This window comes from Empidonax traillii, unplaced genomic scaffold (genome assembly GCF_003031625.1).
Source record: "Empidonax traillii isolate 1590-97213 ecotype Southwest subspecies unplaced genomic scaffold, ASM303162v1 scaffold21:size2437335, whole genome shotgun sequence".
Lineage (NCBI taxonomy): Eukaryota > Metazoa > Chordata > Aves > Passeriformes > Tyrannidae > Empidonax > Empidonax traillii.
In genome coordinates, this window is record NW_020955214.1 from 1,709,048 (window position 1) to 1,733,628 (window position 24,581).

At 36.7% G+C, this 24,581-nt stretch overlaps 1 protein-coding gene across 2 annotated transcripts in view; it reads left to right on the top strand.

The window, feature by feature from the left end:
* Window positions 1-24,581, top strand: part of CUL5 (cullin 5) — a 32,569-nt gene continuing 7,988 nt past the window's right edge. Inside the window, exons 1-15 of one of the 2 annotated variants that reach the window (XM_027900510.1) lie at window positions 699-732; window positions 847-962; window positions 6,820-6,929; window positions 9,205-9,304; window positions 10,676-10,852; window positions 13,599-13,740; window positions 14,721-14,866; window positions 14,943-15,023; window positions 16,198-16,291; window positions 19,549-19,679; window positions 20,419-20,526; window positions 21,128-21,192; window positions 22,868-23,000; window positions 23,536-23,667; window positions 24,314-24,437. In XM_027900510.1, coding sequence (XP_027756311.1) covers window positions 714-732; window positions 847-962; window positions 6,820-6,929; window positions 9,205-9,304; window positions 10,676-10,852; window positions 13,599-13,740; window positions 14,721-14,866; window positions 14,943-15,023; window positions 16,198-16,291; window positions 19,549-19,679; window positions 20,419-20,526; window positions 21,128-21,192; window positions 22,868-23,000; window positions 23,536-23,667; window positions 24,314-24,437 — 1,678 coding nt within the window. In that variant the 5' untranslated portion in view covers window positions 699-713. Of the gene's footprint in view, window positions 313-698; window positions 733-846; window positions 963-6,819; window positions 6,930-9,204; window positions 9,305-10,675; window positions 10,853-13,598; window positions 13,741-14,720; window positions 14,867-14,942; window positions 15,024-16,197; window positions 16,292-19,548; window positions 19,680-20,418; window positions 20,527-21,127; window positions 21,193-22,867; window positions 23,001-23,535; window positions 23,668-24,313; window positions 24,438-24,581 lie in introns of those variants that run through there. The other variant, XM_027900519.1, reaches the window with a different exon arrangement.

Genomic DNA, 24,581 nt, shown 5'->3' on the forward strand with positions numbered 1-24,581 from the left:
GCCGCGGCCGCCGAGCGCCGCCCGGGCGGACGCCGCCATGAGGCTCTGAGGGGCGGCTGCGTGCGGAGCGCCCGGCCGGTCCCAGCGCTGACGAGCTCCCCGAGCCTCGCCGCGGGGCAGGCAAGCCCAACGCTGAGGCCGCCGCCGCTGCTGCTGCCGCCGCCGCGGGTCCGGCCGGGCGGGAGGGCGGCCCGGGGCCATGTAAAGCGGCAGCGGCCGGGGGGAGCCGAGCCGAGCTCGGGCAGAGGAGCCGCCGCCGCCGGCCGGGAAGGCCTCGCGGGGGGGATCATGGCGACGTCTAATCTCCTAAAGGTGAGAGCGGGGCCCGGCGGGCCCTGCGGGAGAGCGGGAGGCGGCGGGGCTGGGCGGCCCTGCGGGCGGCGGGGCCGGCCAGGCAGGGCGGCGGGGACAGAGGCAGGGTAGAGCCGGGGTCGGGTCGCGGTGCCGCTGCCCGGAGTTGCCGCTGCCGGAGCCCTCCCGCAGGTGAGCGGCCTTGGGGCCGCCGGCCTCGGCCCGGCCCGGCCCGGCCCGGCCGGCGGCTGCGGCTGCTGCCAGCACTCTGCTCCCTCCCCCCGGCTCTCCCTTCCCAAACACGCCTCGTTGGGAAACAGCGTTGCGTCGTGCAGTTAGACAGGGCACGGTGTCTTCCCTTTGTTTATTTAAGAAGACACGGGTGTATGGAAAATGTTTAAGTTAAACAAAAGAGTTGGAAAATGCCTTCGCTGTGGGCAGGTGTCGTTATTGGGGTGGCCGCCGTGTTCCAGCTTTTTTGTTAACAGCAGTTTTCCTGCGAAGGAAAACTCCTGGAGGCCTTTTCGCTTACGTTAAGTAGCTTTGCTTTTGTAGTCAGATGTTTTCAGGCACTTTCCCGGCGTTTGATGGCAGATGTCAGTCACCCCAAGGAAGATTCCGGTAGGACAGTCGAGTGTTTGAGCTCAGGACTGCCTGTCCTGATATTTGCGGTAGGTATGAGGAGAAGACTGCATGGCCTTTGAGGCCATGCCAGCACAGGGAAGACAGGCCTACTTGAAACAACTATTACTAGTGCCTCCAGTGTTTCTACAGCACCAGTTAACTCCTCTGGTGTGAAAGGCCTTTAAAAGACTTAACTCAAGCACTTAGCTATTGAAAACACATATAAATATAGGCATAATCATGTGCTCAGCACTATGCATTATTTTTAAAGTGATCCCGAAGAAGTGCTGCTTGCATTTTAGCAATCTGACCTACTTTGGATGTATAGATTTGGCCTGAATCTTCTGGTTGTATTTATTATTCTGAGACATTGAATGTGAAGAAATGAGAAATAATTGATCACCTTGTTTCTTCCTGGTATAAAAAAAAAATGTTTCAGTATTAAAAAGATATATTTTTAAAAAGTCTTCCTTGAAATTGAAATGTAATTGAAATTAATTTTGATTAATTTCTATATATTTTTATGTCTAAAAGGCATTAGTTAGATATCTAAGCAGATAAAAAATACTGTAAAATGTAAAATTGAGGAATTCAAGAACAGGGGTGAAAAAAATAATGTCCTATAAGAAGTCGTCCCCTTTTTTTTTGGAAAAGCGTGTATTTAGAGCAGGGCTCGGGCAGTTTTAGCTACTTGATAATGTTTTAGACCATTTCATCACTGTACATATGAGGATTTCTGGAAACACTGATATGTGCTTTGATGAGATGTGGTTGCATAGCCCATAGTAGAGAGAAGAAGCAGAGGCCTATGAGTTTTGTCAGCATTCCACTTCAGCTATTTTGAAAAAGTAATAAGTGTACAGTAAGTGAAAATAGAGTCAAAGCCTTTATTCTGCAAGATGACTCTTGCCAAAATGAAGTCTTTGTGTTGACTAGTTATGTTTCTGCAACTGGCCTTTGCATCACCAGTATTTTATATTGACAACAAGGTATATGTGCACAGTGTGTTTTTGGAAAAATGCTGCAGAGATACCTATTCTAAAGCAGGCCTTCCTTGTCACTCAAAGTGTTATTAAGCACAATAACTTACTAATTAAATTTTAATGGCCAGTCTCTTCGTGAACGAAGAACCGAGGAAGGTCTTTCCACCTTCCAGCCTGCGCATTGGATTTTTTAGGTGAGACACAGTGTGCGCGGAACTGAGCCCACCCTTTAATCCTGAGGTTCATCTGCCGGGGCCAAGCACGCTTGGACGGTGGCAGCGAGGTCCTCAGGACGTAGATGGATTGCCTTACAGGGCTAGCGAGCTCCATCTGCCCGGGGAGGGGCCCCGACCGGGAATCGAACCCGGGTCTCTGCAGTGACAGTGCAGTGTCATTTCCCCTAGACCACCGGGGGCTCCCAACTTACTAATTAGGGAGTTTTCTAATGACAGTATTAAGTATGATTCCTGCATTACAGAAGGAAAAATTCAGTGGAGATTTGGCTTTGTTTATCCTGGCAAAATAAACCAGTGCAAGAACTGGAGCTAGATAAGGTCTTTTGTTCCCAAATCCCACTCATGAGAGTGCTACCCGAGAAGCAAACTGTTGATTCCAGACTGGTGTTGATTGGCAGTGCCTCGTGCCATCCGAGGCTGTGCAACATACTTCTGCTTTCATGTTTAACAGGAAAAAAGCAATATCTGTGTACAGTAAATCCCAGGGTAAGAAAGGAGAGGTGTTAAAATCTGTGGTGTTTTTCCATATCTCTTCCAAATAAGCTTACATAAATTGGGTGTAGACAGGTCTTGGTTTTGCCAACATGAACATAAACTAAGCATTTTCTCTTCCTTTTCCCCATCCTCATTCAGCTTTCTGCATAGTTGAGAAAATGAAGTGAAATATTCTTTTCTTATTCTAGTGGTAAGTCCTAGCTGAATCCAAATCTGACTGGCTGTCATAATTTTAAAGGTCATCATTTAAACTCCACTAGTGCATAATTTTCCTAATTGTAAATTTTTTTCTTTGGCGAGAAGCATTTTCTTGGAGAGCCTTCTTTAAATGCAAAATTAGAATGACCAATCATATGCTGAATTCTGGTGAGACACAACAAACTGTAATGTGATGGAAATACTGAAGTACTTAGTAAGAGCCATTACATGGTCAGGGGTGCCTGCCCTACCTGTAGCAAAGCTGCTCTTCCTCATTGAGGCAGGGGCTTGCTTTCAGTAGATGGCTGAGCCATTTCTAGGAGAGTCCCCTAGAGTTTTTTGTCTCAACATACGTGTGACTGTGACACTTTCAAAGTGGGATACTTCATTTCAGGGGGTCTGCTGGACTTGTAATTTGTTCCCTTTGCAGTGACAAAGTCTAAACCAGTTCACCCATGTGATGTGAAGACACTTGAGTTTTTCTGCAGTTTCTGGAACAGAAAGTATCTCCGCTTATTGCAGCGTAAAGAAAACCTGTAGCTGTATCCATGCCGGCAGATCTGCCAGCAAATGCAGGAGTCTGTCCTTGCAAGATGAACTGCAGCATGATCCTGATGTTAGGAGAGAAGCAGCAGAGGAAGCAATAAATTTTCCATGGACTTAAACAAAATGAGAAACGTTATTTACCTTTGCATCAGTTTCAGCTATTACTGACAACTAGAAACATCTGAAATTTTTGAATTCTTCAACTTGAAGTACATGTTTCCAACTCTGTATTTTAAGTTCTTCTGTTTCTTCCTGGCTATTTCCATTTACGATATCCTTATGAAGCTAGGGAATGTTGCACACTACATAGAAAAGCTTTCCCTGTGGCTACTTCCCTGCTCTGAATAGGAACTTGTTGCAATCATTACTCTGATTTTTAGAGCTGCTGGTAGCAGAGATTAATCAGACGGTGTTTATTCCAGTCTATGATGTCATATCTCCTACTTCATCCCTCAACTAGCTTTAATATACCTGCTGTCTGAAAACAATGAAGTAGTAAAGGCAAAGATGTTACTCATATGTAGATAAGATGTACACTAAGACCTAGAGGGTGTTGCTTTTTTTGCAGTACTATCCAGAGCATCTGGCAGAGATGAGGGCTGAATTTCTATGTGGCCTGAAATATAGAGAGTACACAGCAAAGAGAGCTGAACATCCAAATAGACATGTCGAGAGCAAGGGGGACAGTAACATGGAGGTGTTGGGGTATTGCCTTGCCTTGTTATGTCTATTATGTCTAAGTTCTTATCCATAAAAATAAAGAACAGCGAAAAGTACATTTGAAGAGTAAAGTTGGAGGACGTATTTCAATATAGGGTGTAAAGTAGTATGTACTTCAAGTAAAATTTAGTGTTAAAGTGGAACTTTATATGAACAGATTAATTGAAGTGACTTTTGAAACAGATTTTTTTGTAAGTGGAGTTATTTTTCAAAACTTTAAATTTTAAACTCTAGAATGGCTACTTAGCCAGGTATGACTCTCAGTTGTAGCCCATGTTTTCAGGGAAGATTTGATAACGAGTAATTTTCTCGTCCAAGGTATGCCTTACTGTCCTGCTTACCTTTCCTTGGGAAATGTGGTTTGAGGCAAGTTAAGAAGGAAAATGCCCAGGAAACAGTGCTCAGAAATTGCCTGTGTGACTTTGGTATCAACTAAGAACTACCACTGTTTGACTCTTCTTCTACTGTAAAATTTGTGTTTTCTTGTAAAGGTAGAATTAATGAATGTGAGTGACACACTGTAGTTGTTATTTAATGCACCCTTTCTTCTTGTAATTTCAGTACAAAAGTGTAAGGTCATGGAAGCATGAATCTACCTAGATGATGTTGAATTGTTTATTGAACTTAGAGTAGTTTAGTTAGGATTTTTCATCCACTGATTTTATTTCATCTTTGGTTTAATTAAGGAATAAAGGAGGAAATGTGGGGAAAATTTACTCCTATGTATAGGAAACAAAGTTCTAAACTTCTCTGACATTTCAGGACAAGCTTTGTTTGAGGAATTCCTTTTAAGTAAGCAGATGTTTATTTCAAGTGGATACACAGTTTTTACAACTGAAGTTGAGTTTTGTGGGTGTTTCTTAGTAAAAAGTAGGTATTCACAGTTTAAATCATATAAACAGTTGTGTTTGCCATCTCCACACAAACACACACCATGTTTTAGAGTGAAATGAATCCTATTCACAAAGATAGAACATTCAGGTTTTATCTTTAGCTGTTTTTAGTGAAGGGCTGAATTACACTTCTCAAAAATTGCAGAACAGATATTTTTTACCTCTTCTGGAAAACTTACGGGATCTACTCTGAAGTTTTATTCCAAAGAAAAACTTAGGAAGTTGTTTTTACTTACTTTATAATGCCCTTTCTGTAACTTCTGTAACTGTTTCTGTAATGCTTCTCTTAACTGTTCAGTAGCTGGTCTTTCAAGTTCATTATCCTGCAAAGAGGGACTTGGAACAGAAGTATCTGCAAGTAAAAACTAATAATTTTCACAGGACTGGGAAAGATTAGAGCGACACATCAAAGTTTAGGGAATAATTGTAAAGCTAGCTCTATGTGGGGGAAGTATGTAGTTGATGATTTTCAAAGATTATATATTCAAATCACCTCTTTTTCTTGTAGTGGGAAAGAATAGGCAAAATTGTCTCTCTGAATTTGAAAAAAATTTCTTTTTCTATTTTTTTATGTTGAAAGATTTGTAGACTTTATCAACAGGGGCTCCTTCCATGAAAGCCATATTCAGTATCTACCACGATGGTTTGATAATGCTGTGAGGCCTCTAGGTGCTGTTCCTGTAAAAATAGTTACTGTGGTACCTGTTGCATCTTTATAGCTTGAAGATGTATCTTTTCACTTAAGAGCACCAGGGGATACAGTTGCCAAACTGTGCTTATTCTGAATACTAAGTAACAGGTTTAATTGTAAATTTCGTTGTAGAAATTAATCAAAAGAAGATGGCTGAGGGAACGTGGTGTGCTGCTTGTGCTTGTTTATCTGAAGAGATGTTAGTGACAGAACAGGGCACTTGTCAGAATTTCAAGTAGTTAGACTGTATCGTTTGCTGTATTTGAAGTGAATTGTGTCAAGTGTAGTATCACTGATCAAGACAATTATCTGTTCAAAAGTAAACAGTGCATTGGAACATAACTCTGCTGATAACCAGTAGTCTTTCTGCCACAGAACTCCCAAACAACATAGCTTTCTAATTGCAGGTTTTTCTCTTTAAAATGTGGAGCTGCAAGCAAATAGGATAATGTATGCAGTAGAATTGCTGCTTTTCTTGCAAAGTTTGTGTGGTTTTGTTTTTTGTAGGTTTTTTTGTTTGTTTGTTTTTTGGGGTTTTTTTAAATGATAGAAGTTAGTCTGTATATTATGGTGAGATTTTTCAGAAAAATCAGGTTTATATGGAAGCACTTCATTTCTTGCCTCTTAGTTTTTATTGAAAGTTTGAAAAATCCACCTTGAATTAGACTTTTCAGCATGGTGTAAATAATTTTTATCTGCACCAACTGTAGTCTTGGCCCTCAGAATGCCTATGGCCAGTTAACCGACCGGAAGGGACTCTGTCATACAGTAGCTCCTGTGTTACTTTCCTGTGTTATCTTTGCTTGGACAGAGAAGCTGACCCAAGTGTCATTCATGTTGTCTGTGTATAACTCCATTTACATCTGAAGAACACTTGCTAGAACTTGTTTCTTGTAGCTAATGCAGTGAATAAATTAAGTTGGCAGTCTGTTTCTCTTTTGAACAAACAATAGCTCTCACTTTTTAAAATAATACTGTGAGAAGTGTTGTTCAACTGTGGTGGTGTAGCTCAAATTCTACCTTATGAGGGACACCTCTGAGAAAAAAAATATTTTTTTGTTAAGTGTAGAAACTGCAGTCCTTAAAGATAACTTTAAATGAGAAACTGGTTTATTAACAATATTTCTTTTGGTTCCTTTTAGAATAAAGGTTCACTTCAGTTTGAAGACAAATGGGATTTCATGCGCCCTATCGTTCTGAAACTTCTTCGTCAGGAGTCTGTCACAAAACAGCAATGGTTTGATCTGTTTTCGTAAGTAATTCTTTAGTATCTTACATCCTTCTACATAATGGGAATATATGTACTACTCCTGATACAGAAGTATCACATAGGATGTAGACTGTGGAAAAACAGAACAAAAGCACTATTTGAATTTTATTAAGTGATAAGTGTGCCTACATCACTGTAAATATGCAAAAGTAGAGTTTTGCTGAGATTCATGTCTTTGCAAATAGGATGGTGAAAGAACAGTAGAGCTTTTTGACTTCAGCTGACCATAGTAAATAAGTTTTGTACCTGCTCACAAACTTATTCTTAGAATTAGCAAGAAAATGTTTACTGCTTTGTCAGTAAGTTCGTTAAAGGCAGTTTGCTGAACATTACATTATTCTGATTTGAATGGCTTTCTTCTAAAATAACTGAAGAATGCTACTGAAGTAGCTGGGTGGTGCAGTTTAACTGGTATAATTTGAATAGTTTTGTTCCCTAAGAATGATATAGTAATACTTTTCAGACAATGTTTGCATTAATGTACTTTCTGAAAACCCTGCTGTTTTCTTCCTTTCAAAAAGCCAGAAGTGCCTTCCTGTTAGGTGATGATTTTTTTTTTGTAAAATTCACTATTTGATTTTTGCCGATGTAATGTGGAAATGATTTAGAAAAGATATATTCTGAGTATATCTAAAATAAAATCTTTGTCTCAGTGGAGTTATTTTCCCTCAGATACAGTTGTAGTTTAAATCTGCAGACTCTCCTGCTTTTTAAAATCTGTCACAAAAGTACTTTTTATTTAAATGCAGTCTTGTTGCAGTCTGTGTCTTTATTGCTCTCTTTGATGAGGATGGCATAGTGTCTCTTTTTTACATCCATCTTACTGCATCCTTCACGCTTTTCTGCCAACTAAAAGTAACAGTAATTTATCATGTAATGGTTGTTAATATCTTAGGATGTGTCCTCTGTAGTAGTTGCCAGAAAGATGGTATGGTCAAGGTAAAAATTCAGTTCTGAGTTGTTGCTTTAATTATTAATAACTTGTTCAATAATTCTGCATTGGGATTGAAACTTTGTTTATTATTTTTCTCGTAGCTGAATTATTGAATAGAACTTTACCTTCATGGCTAAAATAAGACTATTGAGGGAAAGGAACCCACTCTCCTAGGTTCATATTTTTGGACAATGCTTTGTTAAGCTTCTTAATAAAAATTCAAAATCTGTAGGTGTCTTCTACTTGCCCTTTGAGTATAATTATCCAGTATTGCTTTTTTCACTGCTCTCAGGAAACACTGGCATTCTAAATGCAGTAACACCTTTCCTGCACATGAATGTTGTGGAAGTCTCATCAGTTAGGCAGAGTTCTGTAAATCCTGGGCCTGCACCTTTGATCTGTGTCGAAGGAACTTTTTACCTTGCAAGTTTTGTCTTTTCAGTTAAACTAAAAAAGCTGCTTTTGTGTTGAAATAAGTATGTTCATTTAATAGGAACAGAGTAATAACTTTGGATTATATGGTTGCTCTTCTGCAAAGATGTGGCCTTATTAGAGGACGATAATGAATCAAAAAAAGGGCTTCCTAGGCCACGTTGTATATGATATATGGTAGGAGTGTAACTTGCTTTATTTAGTCTTCATTATGGAAAGAATAGGAATTAAGTTCCACTTGCTGGGCTGTCAGGTAGGAAAAATTGTACTTGAATGTTGATTAGCAGTCAGTAATAGAATTTTGCTTTGCACTGCTGTGTGGTAGCTTTTCTGCAGTAATGTTCCATTTTAAAATGCCACCACTGCCATGAAATGTTTAAGTGATCTTATTAAACTAGTTAAATCATGTTTTAAAGTACCTGATCCCTCAGAGTTCAAGTTTCTTGCGAAGAAGGTATGTTTCCTTCGTCGCAGAAGGATGTTTTAGCGTTTGGATTGTGAAACTGTCGGTGAAGGCTGCATGTTAATGAGAGTATTTTAGAATAACATGGGTTGAGTAGTAATGCTACTACTGGCAAGGGATTTCTATCTTTGTCAAATAAAAGGTTTAAAAATTGTCCTTAATTCACTAAGGATTATTGAATAGGTACTGAAAACAGAATTGTCTTGTGTATCTCGTTCTTGACCCCAGCCGTTCTTCTCAATAGGTTGCAGTTAGTTGCTTACAAGACTTTTCTTAAAAGCCTCAGTCTCTTCCCCAAACATGTTCTCTTGCATGTGTCACTGGGATCTAACTATGTTGTTTGACATACTGAAATTACGAATGTTTAAGCCGCATACATTACAACATTTGAGTGGCTGTTACTAAAAGGTGGATAAATTGTTTTCTAGAGATGTACATGCAGTTTGCTTGTGGGATGATAAAGGTCCAGCAAAAATCCATCAGGCTCTGAAGGAAGACATCCTTGATTTTATTAAACAGGCACAAGCAGTAAGTTCTCAATGTTCCATAACTTCCATTCATATTGTTAGAAAAATAAACATATAGTTCTGTCTTGTATTGAATCTAAATGAATTGCTTTTTTGTTTGAAATTTTGTGATTTTCTGGAGATCACAATTACCCTCCAAACTTCTATTGGCAAAAGGAAGACAGCCTTGAGCATTTGCCTTGGTTCATTGTTTTCTCATAGTGCTTGAATCTGGGATGGGATGTGATTTTTGTGTTATATTAAAAAAACCCAGAACACAGTATTATCTTTGTTTATCTAACAGTACTTATGGAATCTTCTTCCACTTGAAAACTTCTTAAGACAGAATTTTCCATAAGAAATTCCTGGGGAAAAAAAAAAAATTGCTTATGTAGCTTCAGTGCTGTGCTGACATGTTCATGGATGGCTTTAAAATAAGCCATATGTACAGCCTGCCACAAATATCTGTGCTATTGAGTCAGCAAGCTTAGCTGTCCAGTTTTATAGGCTTCCCTCTAGGCAACTGATTTTGTTAATAGATTCAAAGGAGATTCTTGTGTTTGTAAAACATGTTGCAAAAATGTTGTCTGTAATAAGGGATTTAGGAGAGGGGGTTGTTGTGATGTTTTAAAAAAATATTAAAAAATCACGACAAATGTTTGTAAAGTTAAAAATGAAAGTCTATAAAATCTTTCTTTAGTGAAGTGATTTACACCACTAAGGCTTTGCTTGAAGGAAAATAGTTTCTTATAGAGGGATTTGTGTAACCTGGCATATAAATGCTGCCTTTTTAAGTTTCACAGCTTACTTGCTTACAGCATGCATAAATGCTATGCTGAACTGAGGCCTTTGATATGGTCTGTGTTGGCTGTTATTTGAGAGGCAGGTTTTTAGGCTTTTTGATAGCCATTGTACGTTGTAGCTGTAGTTTCCAGGCTTTATTAAAATATACATGTTAACTAGCTGTCTGGGTCTAATGAAAGGCTAGTAGATGCCATTAAATTGAAACTTTTCACTGCATAGAATATAATGTAGTCCTTACAAGTTTATGTTTTTTTCTATATGGTTATGCCAGTACATGTCAAAGTTTTTAATATTTTTTGACTTTCAGATGGCTTAGAAGGAGGAAAAAAGAAAAGGTTGATTTGGAAAATTTAAACTTTCTGACTACCTGCTTGCTGCTATCTTGCTTTACACGTTAGAAATGACTGATATGCCATGGGTTAATAACTACTTCCGTAAGCTAAATGGCACTTAAATATGCAGACTTTCTTATTCTGATATATCTGTACATTTGAATTTTATATGGGGAGTTATTTTCAGTATAAGCAAAGTCAGCCTATATTTTTGTGCATAAATTTGTTTATAAATTACCTTCTCCCCCACCCTCCAGAGAGTGCTGAGTCATCAAGATGATACAGCTTTACTGAAGGCATATATAGTGGAGTGGCGCAAGTTCTTCACACAGTGTGATATTTTGCCCAAGCCATTTTGTCAATTAGAGATTACTTTAATGGGCAAGCAGGGCAGCAACAAGAAGTCTAATGTAGAAGACAGTATTGTCCGAAAGGTAAGTGATCGGTATTGAAAGCTTTGTTGCGCTGTTTGCCTACAGTAACAGTGTTGAAGGGACTCTGTAGCTGAAAATGAAACTGCACCACTCATGTAACATGATGTATCACTTTGCTCGGGTGTGAGAGTCAGAACGACCCTGTAACTTTTTTTTTTTTCCTCTCTCCACCATAGTTTCACTTGGTTTCTCCAGTTTAGCTTTGACTATTAACAGTTTTGTTCGTGTGGTTAAAGCACTTCTCTTTTGGGCTTTGGGTTTGCCTGGATTTTGGTGGGGGTTTTTTGTGGTTTTGTTTGTTTTTTTGTTTGTTATTTGGGGGTTGAGGTTTTTTAAAATTATGAGTTGAATCCTGGAATGGCAAGTAGTTGTAAATACACCTACTTTTTGTATATTTGCGAGTAGCAAGTGTATCTGTATACATAAGTGAGTAGTTTTTCTGCTCCTGGTTTATATCCTTAGGCCAAAATCTTAACTGGGACATATCTCTGCATTTTATAAATGACCGATTAAATTCTCTCATCTTAAGTTAAATATGGCTATTGATATCTCAATTTCCCCTTTTTTCTCCAAACTGTCATATCAATGAAATGATTGGACATGTAGAATCTTGTGGATATGATCTTTTTACTGTTTCATATTAGACGTGTGAAGAAAGTCTAGGGCTTTGAGCTCAGTGTTCTGAGTTCCATGAATAGCGGTCCTGGAAATTGCTTTAGTCTTTTATTGTAAGGAAAATGAAATATATCAGTTGTAAAGTGTTAAGTACTTTAGTTTAACATCTTACTTTCTGCAATGAAAAGAAATAATGAATCTGTAGGGAAATGAAATTTTTTAGTGGTCTTTAATTTGGTATTGAAGATCATTTTAACTGTTTCCTTACCCACAGGATGGAAAGAGCAAAATAGTTTGAATACTTTACTTTGGACAAGGTTTTTTTTCTTTGCCCTTCTGTTTTGACATCTTGTCCACTTTACCTCTTAAAGAAAAGGAAGAGAGAACAGCAGCAAAGAGAGAAATCACCATCTCACGTTACCTTTTTAGTTTTTGCTATTTGCTGGAGAAAGCATGTGATCTTATTAGGCTCACCAAGATCTGGAAAACTTGAACTCCTAACTCTGCTTTATGCATAAGAAAGGAGAACTAAGAAATTTAAAGAAAAAACAACATTAAGTGGACAAAATAGTGAGGAGAATCTGGGAGAAAGAACTGGTTTCTAACAGTTCAGATTTTGGTCAAGACTGAAGCTGAGGGAGTTGTCTTGTCTCTCATATGCAGTCCAGCAAGGACCAGCTCATCATTAGTACATTAAAGCCCAGAGTTTCCAACCTGTCTCATTTTTTCATATTCACTCTTAAAGGTCACTTGCTGTTTCTGGCATCATTCTCTGTAGTTTTCTAAGGAAGTGTAATTAAATAAAGCTTTGTTTCTAAGAATGTTGCAATGTAGTAAATGTTCTCTTCCAACATGAATGACTTCAGTGTCAGAAATGGAAATTTAGTGGAAATTGAGAGACAGTTATGGAGAAGTTAAGAATAAAGTTTGGTAAACTTAGCTTTCTTGAAAGATTATCCAACTTATATTAATTGCTTGCTGTGTTAAAATCTAAAATTTACTAAGCAAGAATGGAAAAAGATCATCTAATCTTGACTATTAACTTCACCATACAATGGTGTCAAGTCATCATAGCTTTGTTTTTAGCAAGCTTATTCACAGTCATGAGGTAAAGTTTGTATTGCTAAATTTTTTGATTCCAACCTGCTTTCCAGTGTAGACTGAATATTATCATGCTTAAATTCCATTATTGTTGCTGTCAAGTTTGTAGATAGTATGAGCTTTTTTCTACAGCAGTGAAATGGCCTGAGTTGGATAGAAAAAATAACATTATCTTTAAAGCTTTGGCATAATTTCATTAGGTATTCAGTGGCATATAGATAGAGCCAGATCCAGTGTCTGAGGAGAAAAAAAATTAACCCCAGTGACTTGAAGTTCAAAGCAAATTAAGATTTTTAGCAAACATGTAGTATGCTTCACATATTTACTGCTGAACAGCTAATAGGGCTTAGGTGGGCACAAGTATGGTGGTCAGGTGTAATGCAGTGCATTTGCAGCAGCATAAGTAGCAATCACCAGAAATTAATAAATCACACAACGGAATAAAAAGGAACTCATTGAGTGATGAGGATTTTGATAGGAGCCTGCATAACTAATTTTAAAACTTTGCACTGTTTAAATGAGATCTGGAGGTTTTTATAAATTACGTATGCATTATTTGCATACTGAACTTTCTTGTTAGATAAATGCAATCTAAAACCATCAGTCTTTTTTCTTCTCATAAGAAAATTAAGAAAAAGCCTGCCAAATAGTGAACTATATGTAGATGTTTGGCTCAGAGGTACCCCCTAATACTGCAACTCTGACACATTGCATTGCTGGAAAAGTTTCCTGACTAATTACTATGAACTGTAGAAATAATACAGAATTATGGAATTAATATATGCATTAAAGATTGATTTCCCCTAGCTGTCCATTTACATAAAGTAAGCTTAGAAGGTAAGCTGAATATTACTTCTATTAGAAGTTCAGAGAAAGATGAAATTCTAATGTAGCTGAACTGCTGTATGACCTGGAAATTACATTATAAATTGCTTGATTTCTGTTTCTGATCTCTTGCATGTCTTTTGCAAAACTTAGGTCTGCATGTACCTTTCTGACAGGAAATTTTTTTTTTCTTCCTGGTGTATAGCTCATGCTAGATACGTGGAATGAATCCATATTTTCCAATATAAAAAATAGACTTCAGGACAGTGCAATGAAGCTAGTTCATGCGGAAAGACTAGGAGAAGCTTTCGACTCTCAGCTCGTTATTGGAGTCCGAGAATCATATGGTATGTCTTGCACAGGCCGATCTGTTGCCATCTCATTTTAGTAAATTAATTTTCTTCATACAAAGTTGGCAGTTGTGGTACGGTTGAAATTATCATCTCAGCATTTGGTATTGATTTTTTTGTTGTTGTTCTTGCTGATACTAATTAAATTCTGTGTATAATCTTTATTTTCTGAGTGATTTACCTGTGTATCAGTTACTGCAAAATCCATGTTTACGAAGAGAAAACTTTTCGATCTTTTAGGATTGCAGATATAACTTTTTCTGTACTCTTTTACATGCTGTTTCTGATTCTTCAGACGGTTTGAGGAAGAAATGCTAAACAGGCTGCATTTAAGACTTTCAGTCACTTCTTTTGTTGCAGAACAGATCTGTGTATCTGAAATCTCTATGACATTTCACCACTGTCTGCTGCTTTGCAGCCTGTTGAATAAAACTTTTGGCTTCTCTCTGATTGGTTTATAGAAGTCCAATCCCAAACTTTTTTCAAGCATTTCCTCTTTAATGACTATTCATTTCTAACTAGTGCAAAGCACTCCAGTAAGCTGTCTCCATTTTTGTAAAACAGGAAAAAAATAAGATGAAGACACTGTTATTCTAATAACAGTGTCTAAGAGGAGTTTTTTGTTCAGTCAGGTGGAGAACTTTTCACTTTTAGACATTATGCTGAGCTTTTTTTTTTTCTTCTTCCTTACAATTTTCCATTTGTATGTGTATTTATGTTTACTATGTTTGAATGTCCAAAGTGCTGGGCTTAAGTATGCAGTTTTTTCTAGTTCTCTATACTTAATCAGATTTGTTTTTTGGAGCAAGGACTGGACAAATTTGGTGACCTTCTGTGATCAGAGTGCATTTATCAGATATTTCAAATTGTTCAATGTAACCTTTTGATACAAGACTCAGTCTCTCATTGAGATTTGCTTATTATTAGCCACATAAATTTCCAAGACTTGAGAGTAAGTTTGGACTTTCTCTTTGCAGTTAACCTTTGTTCTAATCCTGAAGATAAACTTCAGATATATCGGGATAACTTTGAAAAGGCATATTTGGATTCAACAGAGAGATTTTATAGAACACAGGCTCCTTCTTATTTACAACAAAATGGTGTACAGAATTATATGAAATATGTAAGTAAAAATTCTGTTGTGATTTTGTTCTGAAAATGTTAGTGCTTAAAATGATTGCTGTTCTACTTTTGCACAGGCAGATGCTAAACTCAAAGAAGAAGAGAAAAGAGCACTACGATATTTAGAAACAAGACGTGAATGTAACTCTGTAGAAGCAGTGAGTATAATGTGTAGAAAAATTACATATATTTATATAGTATTATTATATTGCAGTTTTTATTTTTCTGTTACAGTATTATTTGGTAGCACTAAATTAAAACAGTTTGTTTTATGGTTTTTAATTTGCATGGGTTTTATGGTAATTAATTTGCAAAAAATATGTATTACTTTCCAATGGTAATCTACAATTTCTGCAGGTGTTTTAATAGTACATGTAGAACAAAAGTTCAAACTGAAGGGCAGGTTTTTATTTAGATTGGTTTATGTTCTTGTGTTTTGACATGGGTATGGTTGATTTTTTTCCTGTGTTTGAAAATAAGCTGGCCAATCTGTTTCTCGGTGCTTATTTAGAATACCTGAAAGAGTTATTGTTCATTGCAAACAAAAGGAGCTGTGGAAATTTCATTGCAACTGTAATAGATTTCTATTTAGGCTGAAATATGGCCATTTAATATAAAGGGTGTTTTTCTTTTTTTCCTTCCCCTTCTTCCCTCTTGAGCAGTATTTTACACAGTTCAGGTTCTGGAGGAAGATTTAACTGCAATGAATAGTTCATAATTGTCTGTGTTGAAATTAGTTCAGGAAACAGGTTATTTTAAATAAATACCTTTTAAATCTGTTTTTTTTTTCCCAGTGGATCAAAATGTGCTTTACACCTTTTGTTAAGCTGTGAATCATTCATTCTGCACAGCTATAAATTGTAACCCATATAAAGAGGCTGACAAAAGAGAGATGATCCTGACATGTACATGCAGTTTCTGTTCTAGATCTAGTGCCTTGTTCAAGCCATCCAGCCTGGTCCAAATAGGGTATGCTGGAATGAGAACTATTCTTAGCTCTTGGATGTATACTTGGAAATGAAGTAGGGTAGTTAGTGTTCCAAAAGTGGTGGTTCCCTTGAGAGGAAAGAGTTGACAGAAATACTAAGCTTATTAGTGGTTTGGAGGAGACTTTACCACATTTACGAACCTAAGCATTTTGAAGAAATTTGGTTCCTGTATAGATTCTATTCAAACTGCACATTCTTTTCATGAATCAGTGAATGAAATCATTATTTTATAGAGCTAGTTGTTGAGAACAGGCTAGATCCTGTGTCATGGCAAACTTGAGACACGTCAGACTTTGGTGTTCAGATGGCTACATGAGCTAATTCTGTGTTTAATGTATTTCAGCTAATGGAGTGCTGCGTCAATGCCCTGGTGACATCTTTTAAAGAGACTATTTTAGCTGAATGCCAAGGCATGATCAAACGAAATGAAACAGAAAGTAAGTGAAGCGTCCAGAACAGTGCAGGATGAACCCAGCATCAACTGCATAAAAATAGATTTATGTGTAGATATATCAAATTACGGTTTTTAATAGATGGTGGCAGTCTTTCATAGGAAAATGCTACTGCTCATGAACAATTTTATTCCATAAAAAGCTACCTTCACTGGTTCGTATTTTTTTTGAACACTTTTAAAATCTGTATGTACAATAACCAAATTTGAATGACTAGATAGCTCTCATCTTACTTGGAAAAAAAAAAGAATATTTTGTGTTCTGTTTTCTTTATTTTTTCCTCCATTTACTTTCATCCTGTTGACCAGCTCTGGTAAATGCTACGAATGTCTTTACCTTCTATTTGAGTACTTCAGATACAGATACAAACACTTCCCCTTCATTTCAACCCCTCTGCCCGTTTACACCTGGAAAAAAAGTGAAGCATCTCTTTACAAAGCTCTTTCTCTGAAAGGCAGGGAGAAATTTTTCTTCTGATAATTGATTCTGGCCTGTAGGTCAAATGAACCAAACCTCTGCAAGCTGTTGATGTGGGTTTATAGCCAGTGGTAGTGTGAGTATTGAAAGTTAGCTCTGCATGCCTTTTTAAAGTTTTCAGAAGTTTTGGTTTTTTAACTCTGCTGCCAGAAATTGAGAGGCTAGTGTGATTCAGAAGTCTTGTGTTGGTCCTGTATGATAAAACAAGCTAGATATGTCATTAAAATGTCATAATTCAAGTAGGGAAATTGAAAAAAATAAAAGCTGAAATCACAGGTTAATTTTTCTTTAAAGTCTGGGTATCCTGCAGCCAGGGAATATTTACTAATATCTTAGGAAGTTTTAATTTTGATGAAAACACGAAAACTGTTTTATGACTTAGAATATTGTAGAAAATACTTCTAAAGCTAACATTTCAGAAAAGATTTGACCTCAAAACTATGTCGTACTGATCTGTTCACCTAGCAGCATGATTTCTGGCAGTAGTCCAGAGCTAAATGTAGAAAGCCACAGAACTTCTTACGAGTATATGTTACAGCCTTTGGGAGAATACAGGAGGCTTATGTAAATGCAGAGCTTCAGAAGGGCTCATCTGTAGCAGCCAAAGCATCTTTCTAAAGAAACCTGTTGAAACATTCACACAGTCCTCTCCTGTGGCTGTATCTGCCCTGTGTATAATGCTTGGTTGCAAAGTACTTCCACTTAGTATGTAAGAACTGTGTGAAATGTTTTAATGAAGGATGCAGGTGCAGATGACTAAAACGTAATTAAAGACTGGAGCTATACATAGTAATATATACATCTGATAGTGCCCTCTGCTGTACTTGGCTTAGGCATGTGACTTTCTGATATGTGCTCCAAAGAATTTAGTGATGTTTTCTTTATTAAGCAGCAGTGACAAAGAAAGGACTCTTGCTGGGTTTTTTTTTTGCTATGAACTGGGTACTACTGTAAAACACTCGTTATACTAACTACTTAATATTTACATGCTGCGCAAAGGAAGGAAGGAATAATGTTTCCCAGATAAAAACTGTCAAATATGACAGAGCTTGCAAAGATTTCAGAATTGACTTAGCGTACTTTCGTTTGCTTATAGTAGTGGGGAGGGTAGGCCTAAGTTGTATTCTGGAAGTACAACAGAAATAAAAAGTACACTTGGCTTTTATGAATTAAGAATAAAAACAGAGTAAGTGCCCCAACAACTACAATATAGATTTCTTTACTGTTCAGTGTCATAATGTATTTTGAGAGAAATTCTAGTGAAATATTCCTTTTGGTTTTGTTACTTTTAAATCTGTCTTGGAAGCATCTGAGATTTTTTTTCAATTCCTGCAGTTTTAGGAATGCACCTGGAGTCTTCCTTTGCAACCAATTCTTAGGAGAATTTTTTTTTTTTAATTCTTCATGCTACCACTAGTTTACAGGAACAGATGTAGAACCCCTTAATATATCTTTTTATTTCTCTATTTTCTACCATCTTTTCCTCCCTCTTACCCTTTTTTAAAGTACAGCTTAAAAGATCCAGTAAAAGTTGAGTGAGCCTTTTGGACTTTATGTGAAACAGTGCTGCCATCACTTACAGTACATCGAAATTGCACTGAGAATGCCTCTGACTCAGTTTTTGTTTTTTTTTCTGATTCCTGAAATCCTGTAGTTCAGTCCATTGTGAGTTGTCTCTAGTATCATTGCAAGTTCTTATTGAAAGTTGTTTTTAGTTTCCATTCTTTAATTTGCATTTTTACATTCTAAAAGGATTTTTTTTCCCTTCTATGTGCCTTGCTTTTCTATTTGCTCCTGCAGCAGCTGTTAAGATACAGAAGTTGGTAACATACTTCATTTTAAGTGGTGACAAGATCTTTATGTTTGTTGCTGACACAAGTATTGCTGAGGAGACTTTTCTTCTTTCACAGTGGACACAACATTGGGAAACTAAGGGAATCTATAAATTTTTTTTCTATCAAAAAAAGGGTCAGAGTCCATGATTGATTTGTTCTACTTCATTAAGCAGAGTCCTTTGCCATGTTGAGTTCAAACCTCTGTGGTCTCTCTACAACAATCTGCTGACCTTAATCCCAGTGTTCTTTGTGGACAGCTTTGTCAAGATGATTATTGATGTTTCAGTACTTTTTTTTTTAAGCAGTGTTGAAATATCTTCACAAAAAGTAGACAAAGCTTGTAATTTTCTGAAGTTTTTGAACTGGTAACTTTCAGAAAAACTAAGTAAACTCTTGGAGAAAAAGAGTTCACTGTTTGCCTTAGTTTTTCTTAATTCAGAATTTTACATGCTTTTAATTAAAAAAAAAACAACCATTGTAGGTGGTATTGGAAGATACACAGAGACAGCTCTGTTTGGCTCTAATTTAAAATTAAAAAATGTCTTGAATCCATACAATTTCCTGCATAAACTCATGTAGGCTTCTACATAAGAGAGAGACCCGTCTTTGCCACGGATTATAAGGCAGGCAGAACCTCGATTTAATTCAAATTGCCACTGATTTTAGTAGGTTTTATTCAAGCTTGTGATACTATATGCATGAGCAAGTATTACATTGCAATAAATATCTGTCTTTGCCTTCAGAAGAATCTCCTTGTGGAACCAGAATTAGAACAGTACTCAAAACATTTTCGTTTTTAAGGAGTGAATTGGATTATCTGTGCTTTACATATTTAACGTTCCACTTGATATATCCCTAGCGGAAATGCAGTATATTTGGATTTTATACAGGTCTTTGACTGCTAGCTTCATCAGTATTTGTATCTTTCAGAGTTGCATTTAATGTTTTCACTGATGGATAAAGTTCCGAATGGCATAGAACCTATGCTAAAGGATTTGGAAGAGCATATTGTTAGTGCTGGATTGGCAGACATGGTAGCAGCTGCTGAAACTATTACTACTGTAAGTGTATTGGTTTTTAGTAAAATAACACTGAACAAACAACTTCGCAGAATTTAAACATTCTCTTTTGTGGGACAAACTTGTAAATGGAAATAGTTCTTGAAGATTTTATCTTTAAACTTCAAATTTTAATCCACTGAAAGTTTTAAATGTCTTCAGGGTAGCTTTAAATTCTTAACATGTTCAGTTGTATCTTTAAAAAGTAAATTGAATTTGCAGTAAAGAAAAGGTTATAAATTAAGTGCATGGGATGCTTATATGATGGGATTATGTTAGCTACTAAATTAAAAAGATCTAAACAGTTTTTCCGGAATTCTAACTTCCTGATGAAATTTGAAATTCGCTTTCAATCTACAAATGGTTTTTCAGTGTGGAAATCATAATTTTTTTTCCCCACTATTCTTTTTTAGCATTGTATCATCAGGGTCTAGGAGGCCTGAGTATCTGCAGATGTGTCTTTTATTTCTCCTTGAAAACTTCTTTTTATTTTAAAAATTATTGCACAATATTTGAAAGTTATGTATATTTTTGTATATATAACTTTTAAATACTATCCTGAAAGTCTGTGTGTGTAGGCTTACATGCTGTAGAGATCTTCAGTACAGAGAAAAAAGATAAAATGCAGTCATACTATTCAGGCTTTTGAGGATACAACATTTTACAGATTAGGGAGTTACATTGTCAGCTCACACTGAATTCTGTGGAGCCTTGGTCTTTTATTTGATTTTTGTCTCCTTAGGATTCTGAGAAATACGTAGAGCAATTGCTCACACTATTTAATCGGTTTAGTAAGTTGGTTAAAGAAGCTTTTCAAGATGATCCAAGATTTCTTACTGCAAGAGATAAGGTATGTGTTTCTGCTGACCTTTTGTTTTCAGTATAAGAATTGTTGTAATTCCTATTATGATGTCTCCTAAGTCCCTGTACTCAGTCACTGCTAAAATTAGATGCTGCTCTTACTCTAGTAAATATATTCAGACTAAAACATTGATGAAACTTTCTACCAGCTGATAAGCTTTTAATTTCTCTTGTAGTCCTGCATAAATTGGCATGTGTTCAGCTTTGTAATGTTGTAGAGCACATTAGAAGATCATCTTTGTGTTGAGAACCCTAATGTCTGATTCAGCAATAATTTGTGTCTAGAATTTACTGCATGTTTGTCTCATGACTTCAGACATGCAACCTGCTCCATATAATCCCTTCCTAACTTGTTTTTTAAAGTAAAGTAGTATTCTAATGGAAAAGAGGAAAACATAAAACATCTGCTAATGGGAAATTGAGTCACTCAGTTGGAATTCTCAAATAGAAAATCAAATCTTCAAGCTTTGGGCTAATAAAAAAAATCAAATTAATTTCATGTTACAGTAGTATAAAGAGAGATAAAAGCTTTACAATTTGTATCAGAGAGAAATTGAGTGAAGCACCAATAATCTGTAATTATTTTTCAGGCATACAAAGCAGTTGTGAATGATGCTACAATATTTAAACTTGAATTGCCATTGAAGCAAAAGGGGTAAGCCATATAAACTTTATGTGAATCAAGGTTTTTAAAATATCTCTTCAAAAGTACCGCTGTGTTTAAAAGGGCTCTGTATTCTTTGTATTACGGAATTTCAGATTGCTAGTTGACCTCTGGTAATACCCTCTTCTCATGGAAGTGGATCAGTGAATAGCAGCAGCCTGTTTAAACTCAAATTTGTTTGGAATAATTGGGGATCTGTTCTTTTATACTAATGAGTCAGTCTTAGCTGAAGTTAATAATACCCTCCTGGGCTCTTAATTCCAAAAACCTGTATAACTCTACTGCAACTTCAGGAAAGGTGCTGAGTTAAAATGAGGTAGTAATCTTTACGGCTGATTAAGGTATAACCATCCACAAGTTGTTTTCCACCTCCTCTTGTGCGAGCTGTGAGTGTGACCTGTCCGGCTGTTACATTTTTGTTTCAGTGCAGGATTAACCAGGTTAGTTTAAACACCTTCCAGTAGATTAGGCAGACCCGCGTGACTCAAGAAGAAGGACCATGCTTTCAGTGGCCGCTCTACTAACTCACCCAAGAGAAGGTAGCAGTCAGTTAATTGATTGTTAACATTTGCCATGTGATGTGCCACTTGAGTACGACTTTGTATATGTTAGATTGTTGGGATTGCTTATATGTAGTTAGTAGTCTGATTTACTATGGAAACAAAGCTTATGTAGCTGGGATGCCAGCTTCCCTTTCCAATTACTTTTCACTGTTGTCAGCATCTTGAAGACTCCTTCAGAAATACCTTGGAACACATGGATTAAATAAGGGTTCTGTCTTGTAATAACCAAGAGACTAGTGGTCTGCTTGTACTTCGGTTGGTCTTTGGGAGGGCAGAAGACAGGACACTAGCCTGCAAGGTGCTTCATTAATTGAAAAAAAAAAAAAAAGGACAAGTTGTCTGAAAGTGTTAGTTTTGTCTATACTAATTGATGAGAGGGTGAGAGAGTGATCAAGAACACTGGATTCCTGAGCTTGTTTTGGGCCCTTGAGAGTAGCGATCAAGATGGTGCCATCTGACTCTAGGAATAGGAATTGGTCCTTGGCACTTGGTTTTACTCACCAGTCTGGAGACAGGTTCAGAATACGACCTTGTGCTTGCATGAATTTTTAAGAACCACAGTCTGTTTACTGTAGCAGCTTCTATTTTAACTTTAGTCTGCTTTTAATCTCCCAGCTGTTAGTCCACCCTTTATACCTGTCTTGAAAGAATTGTATCCTGTTACTGTGTGATAGATGTGTTGAGTTTTGCAGTCTGTGAAGTTTGGTGCAGGAGGCTGTTCTTGAAATTGCATTACAGCACACGGACAAGATGAGTGAAACATTTCACTGCAGCATTTTTAAATCCTTCACTGGAATACTTTTTGCAATGCAATATTTGTTTCAAACTGTAGTTTCAACTTTATACTTCATTGTTAGACTTCTAAAACTATAAGCAATTAAAATGATCAAGCTGTAGAAGCTCCCTAAAGTGTTTGGTAGTATTCTTTCAAGAAGAAAAGGGTTTTATGCCTCGTTTTTCATTAGTTTAGCGAGGATATGAATTCACCACCAAGATCCTTGCCAAGGGGATCAGGAAAGAGTGGTCTGTCTTGTTAAATATGACTTCTCCAGAATGGCAGGATTCTGTATGGTTTGAAGATGTGTTGTTGTTCTTTTATCTAGTGTTGGATTGAAAACACAGCCTGAATCCAAATGCCCTGAGCTTCTTGCTAATTACTGTGACATGTTGCTAAGAAAAACACCACTAAGCAAAAAACTAACCTCTGAAGAAATTGAAGCAAAGCTTAAGGAAGTGGTATGTTTTTGCCTTCTACTTTTCAATTATTCTGAATAATGAATTTGTTTGTTCTATTTCCTTATGTGGGTCAAGGCTTTGATCTTCAAAAACAGTTATGCAAGGTGTAATAGTAGGGAAAAGAGTTTATTATGTTAATGAAGTGTGTGTATGTGTGTTTAAATCTTGTAAATCATTCAGTGTCTCATATCTCCTGTGTCAGTTCACAGAATTGGTATGCTAAATGCCTATATGAGACTGTAATGTATTACAATAACTAATGTTAGTCTAGAAAATAATACAGGAGATTTTTACATACCAGTCCTGATGTTTTGGGTTTTTTTTGATGTAAGAGAATTTCTTGATGTTTGAATAAAGAAGTTGGAGGTGTGATATTATGAAAGATTCATAGCTGATGCCTGTGATAGTATTAACACCGTTACCCTTTAGGCAGTGTCACATTGCCTTTTTCTACTTCACAGTGCCATTAGATCAGCATTCAAAGACTTGTCTGACTGACAATGCAAATAAATATATTAAACTCTATTTTTAACAGCTTTTGGTACTTAAATATGTACAGAATAAAGATGTTTTCATGCGATATCATAAAGCTCACTTAACAAGACGTCTGATATTGGATATATCAGCTGATAGTGAAATTGAGGAGAATATGGTGGAATGGCTCAGAGTAAGTAGCGTGACACCTTTCTTTGGTTGTGCCTCATGCTTCTGGTTAATTAATATTCCCACTCTTGAACTTAAATACCCTTCTTGCTTAGATGAGCAATTAAATTGCAGGCCACACAGGGCATCTTATGTTTCCCTTTCATCACAAAACTTTGTGAAATTAAAACAGTTTGGCTCTTTTCTAAGGACTAGTAGTGGTAGTGATAGATTTAAAAATATTTCACATATGATTATCTAAAAGCTTCATAGATTGCATATGCAAATGAGCAAAATGCACTGTACTTGTTTAGGTATGTAAATAATTTGAGACGCATTCTACTTATGAAATTTTATGTACATTAGACTATTATTTGCATGCCTTAAACATTCCTTCAAATCTCAGAATTCATTGATTCCTTAATGCATGCATATGTTCTTCAGCACTTCAATTTCTTTAAAAGAATCATCACATGCCCTTTTAGGGGTAACTGCTTGTGATCCATGCAAAAAAAACACTGCCTATTGCACTGCAGATTAACAGTTACTATAAAATGATGGTACCTGTGTACTTCTGTGCTTTTAATTTTTTCAAGCTTACTATTTTAAAAATTAAGTTTTTTGTTTGTAGTTGTCTATGTCATTGTTTAGTGTTCTGTTTGTTTATATAGGAAGTGGGAATGCCAGCAGACTATGTAAACAAGCTGGCCAGAATGTTCCAGGACATTAAAGTGTCTGAAGACTTGAACCAGGCCTTCAAAGAAATGCACAAAAATAATAAACTTGCTTTACCAGGTATTGTTTTCAAATTATTTGCTCTTCTTCATTTCTTATAGTGAAAGAATAGTTCTGTTAAATCTTGTTAAAAATTATATCAACTGCAGATTGAATATAGTCTTTGTGACACTGTTGCCCCTAGATTGGAAGTGTCTGTGGACC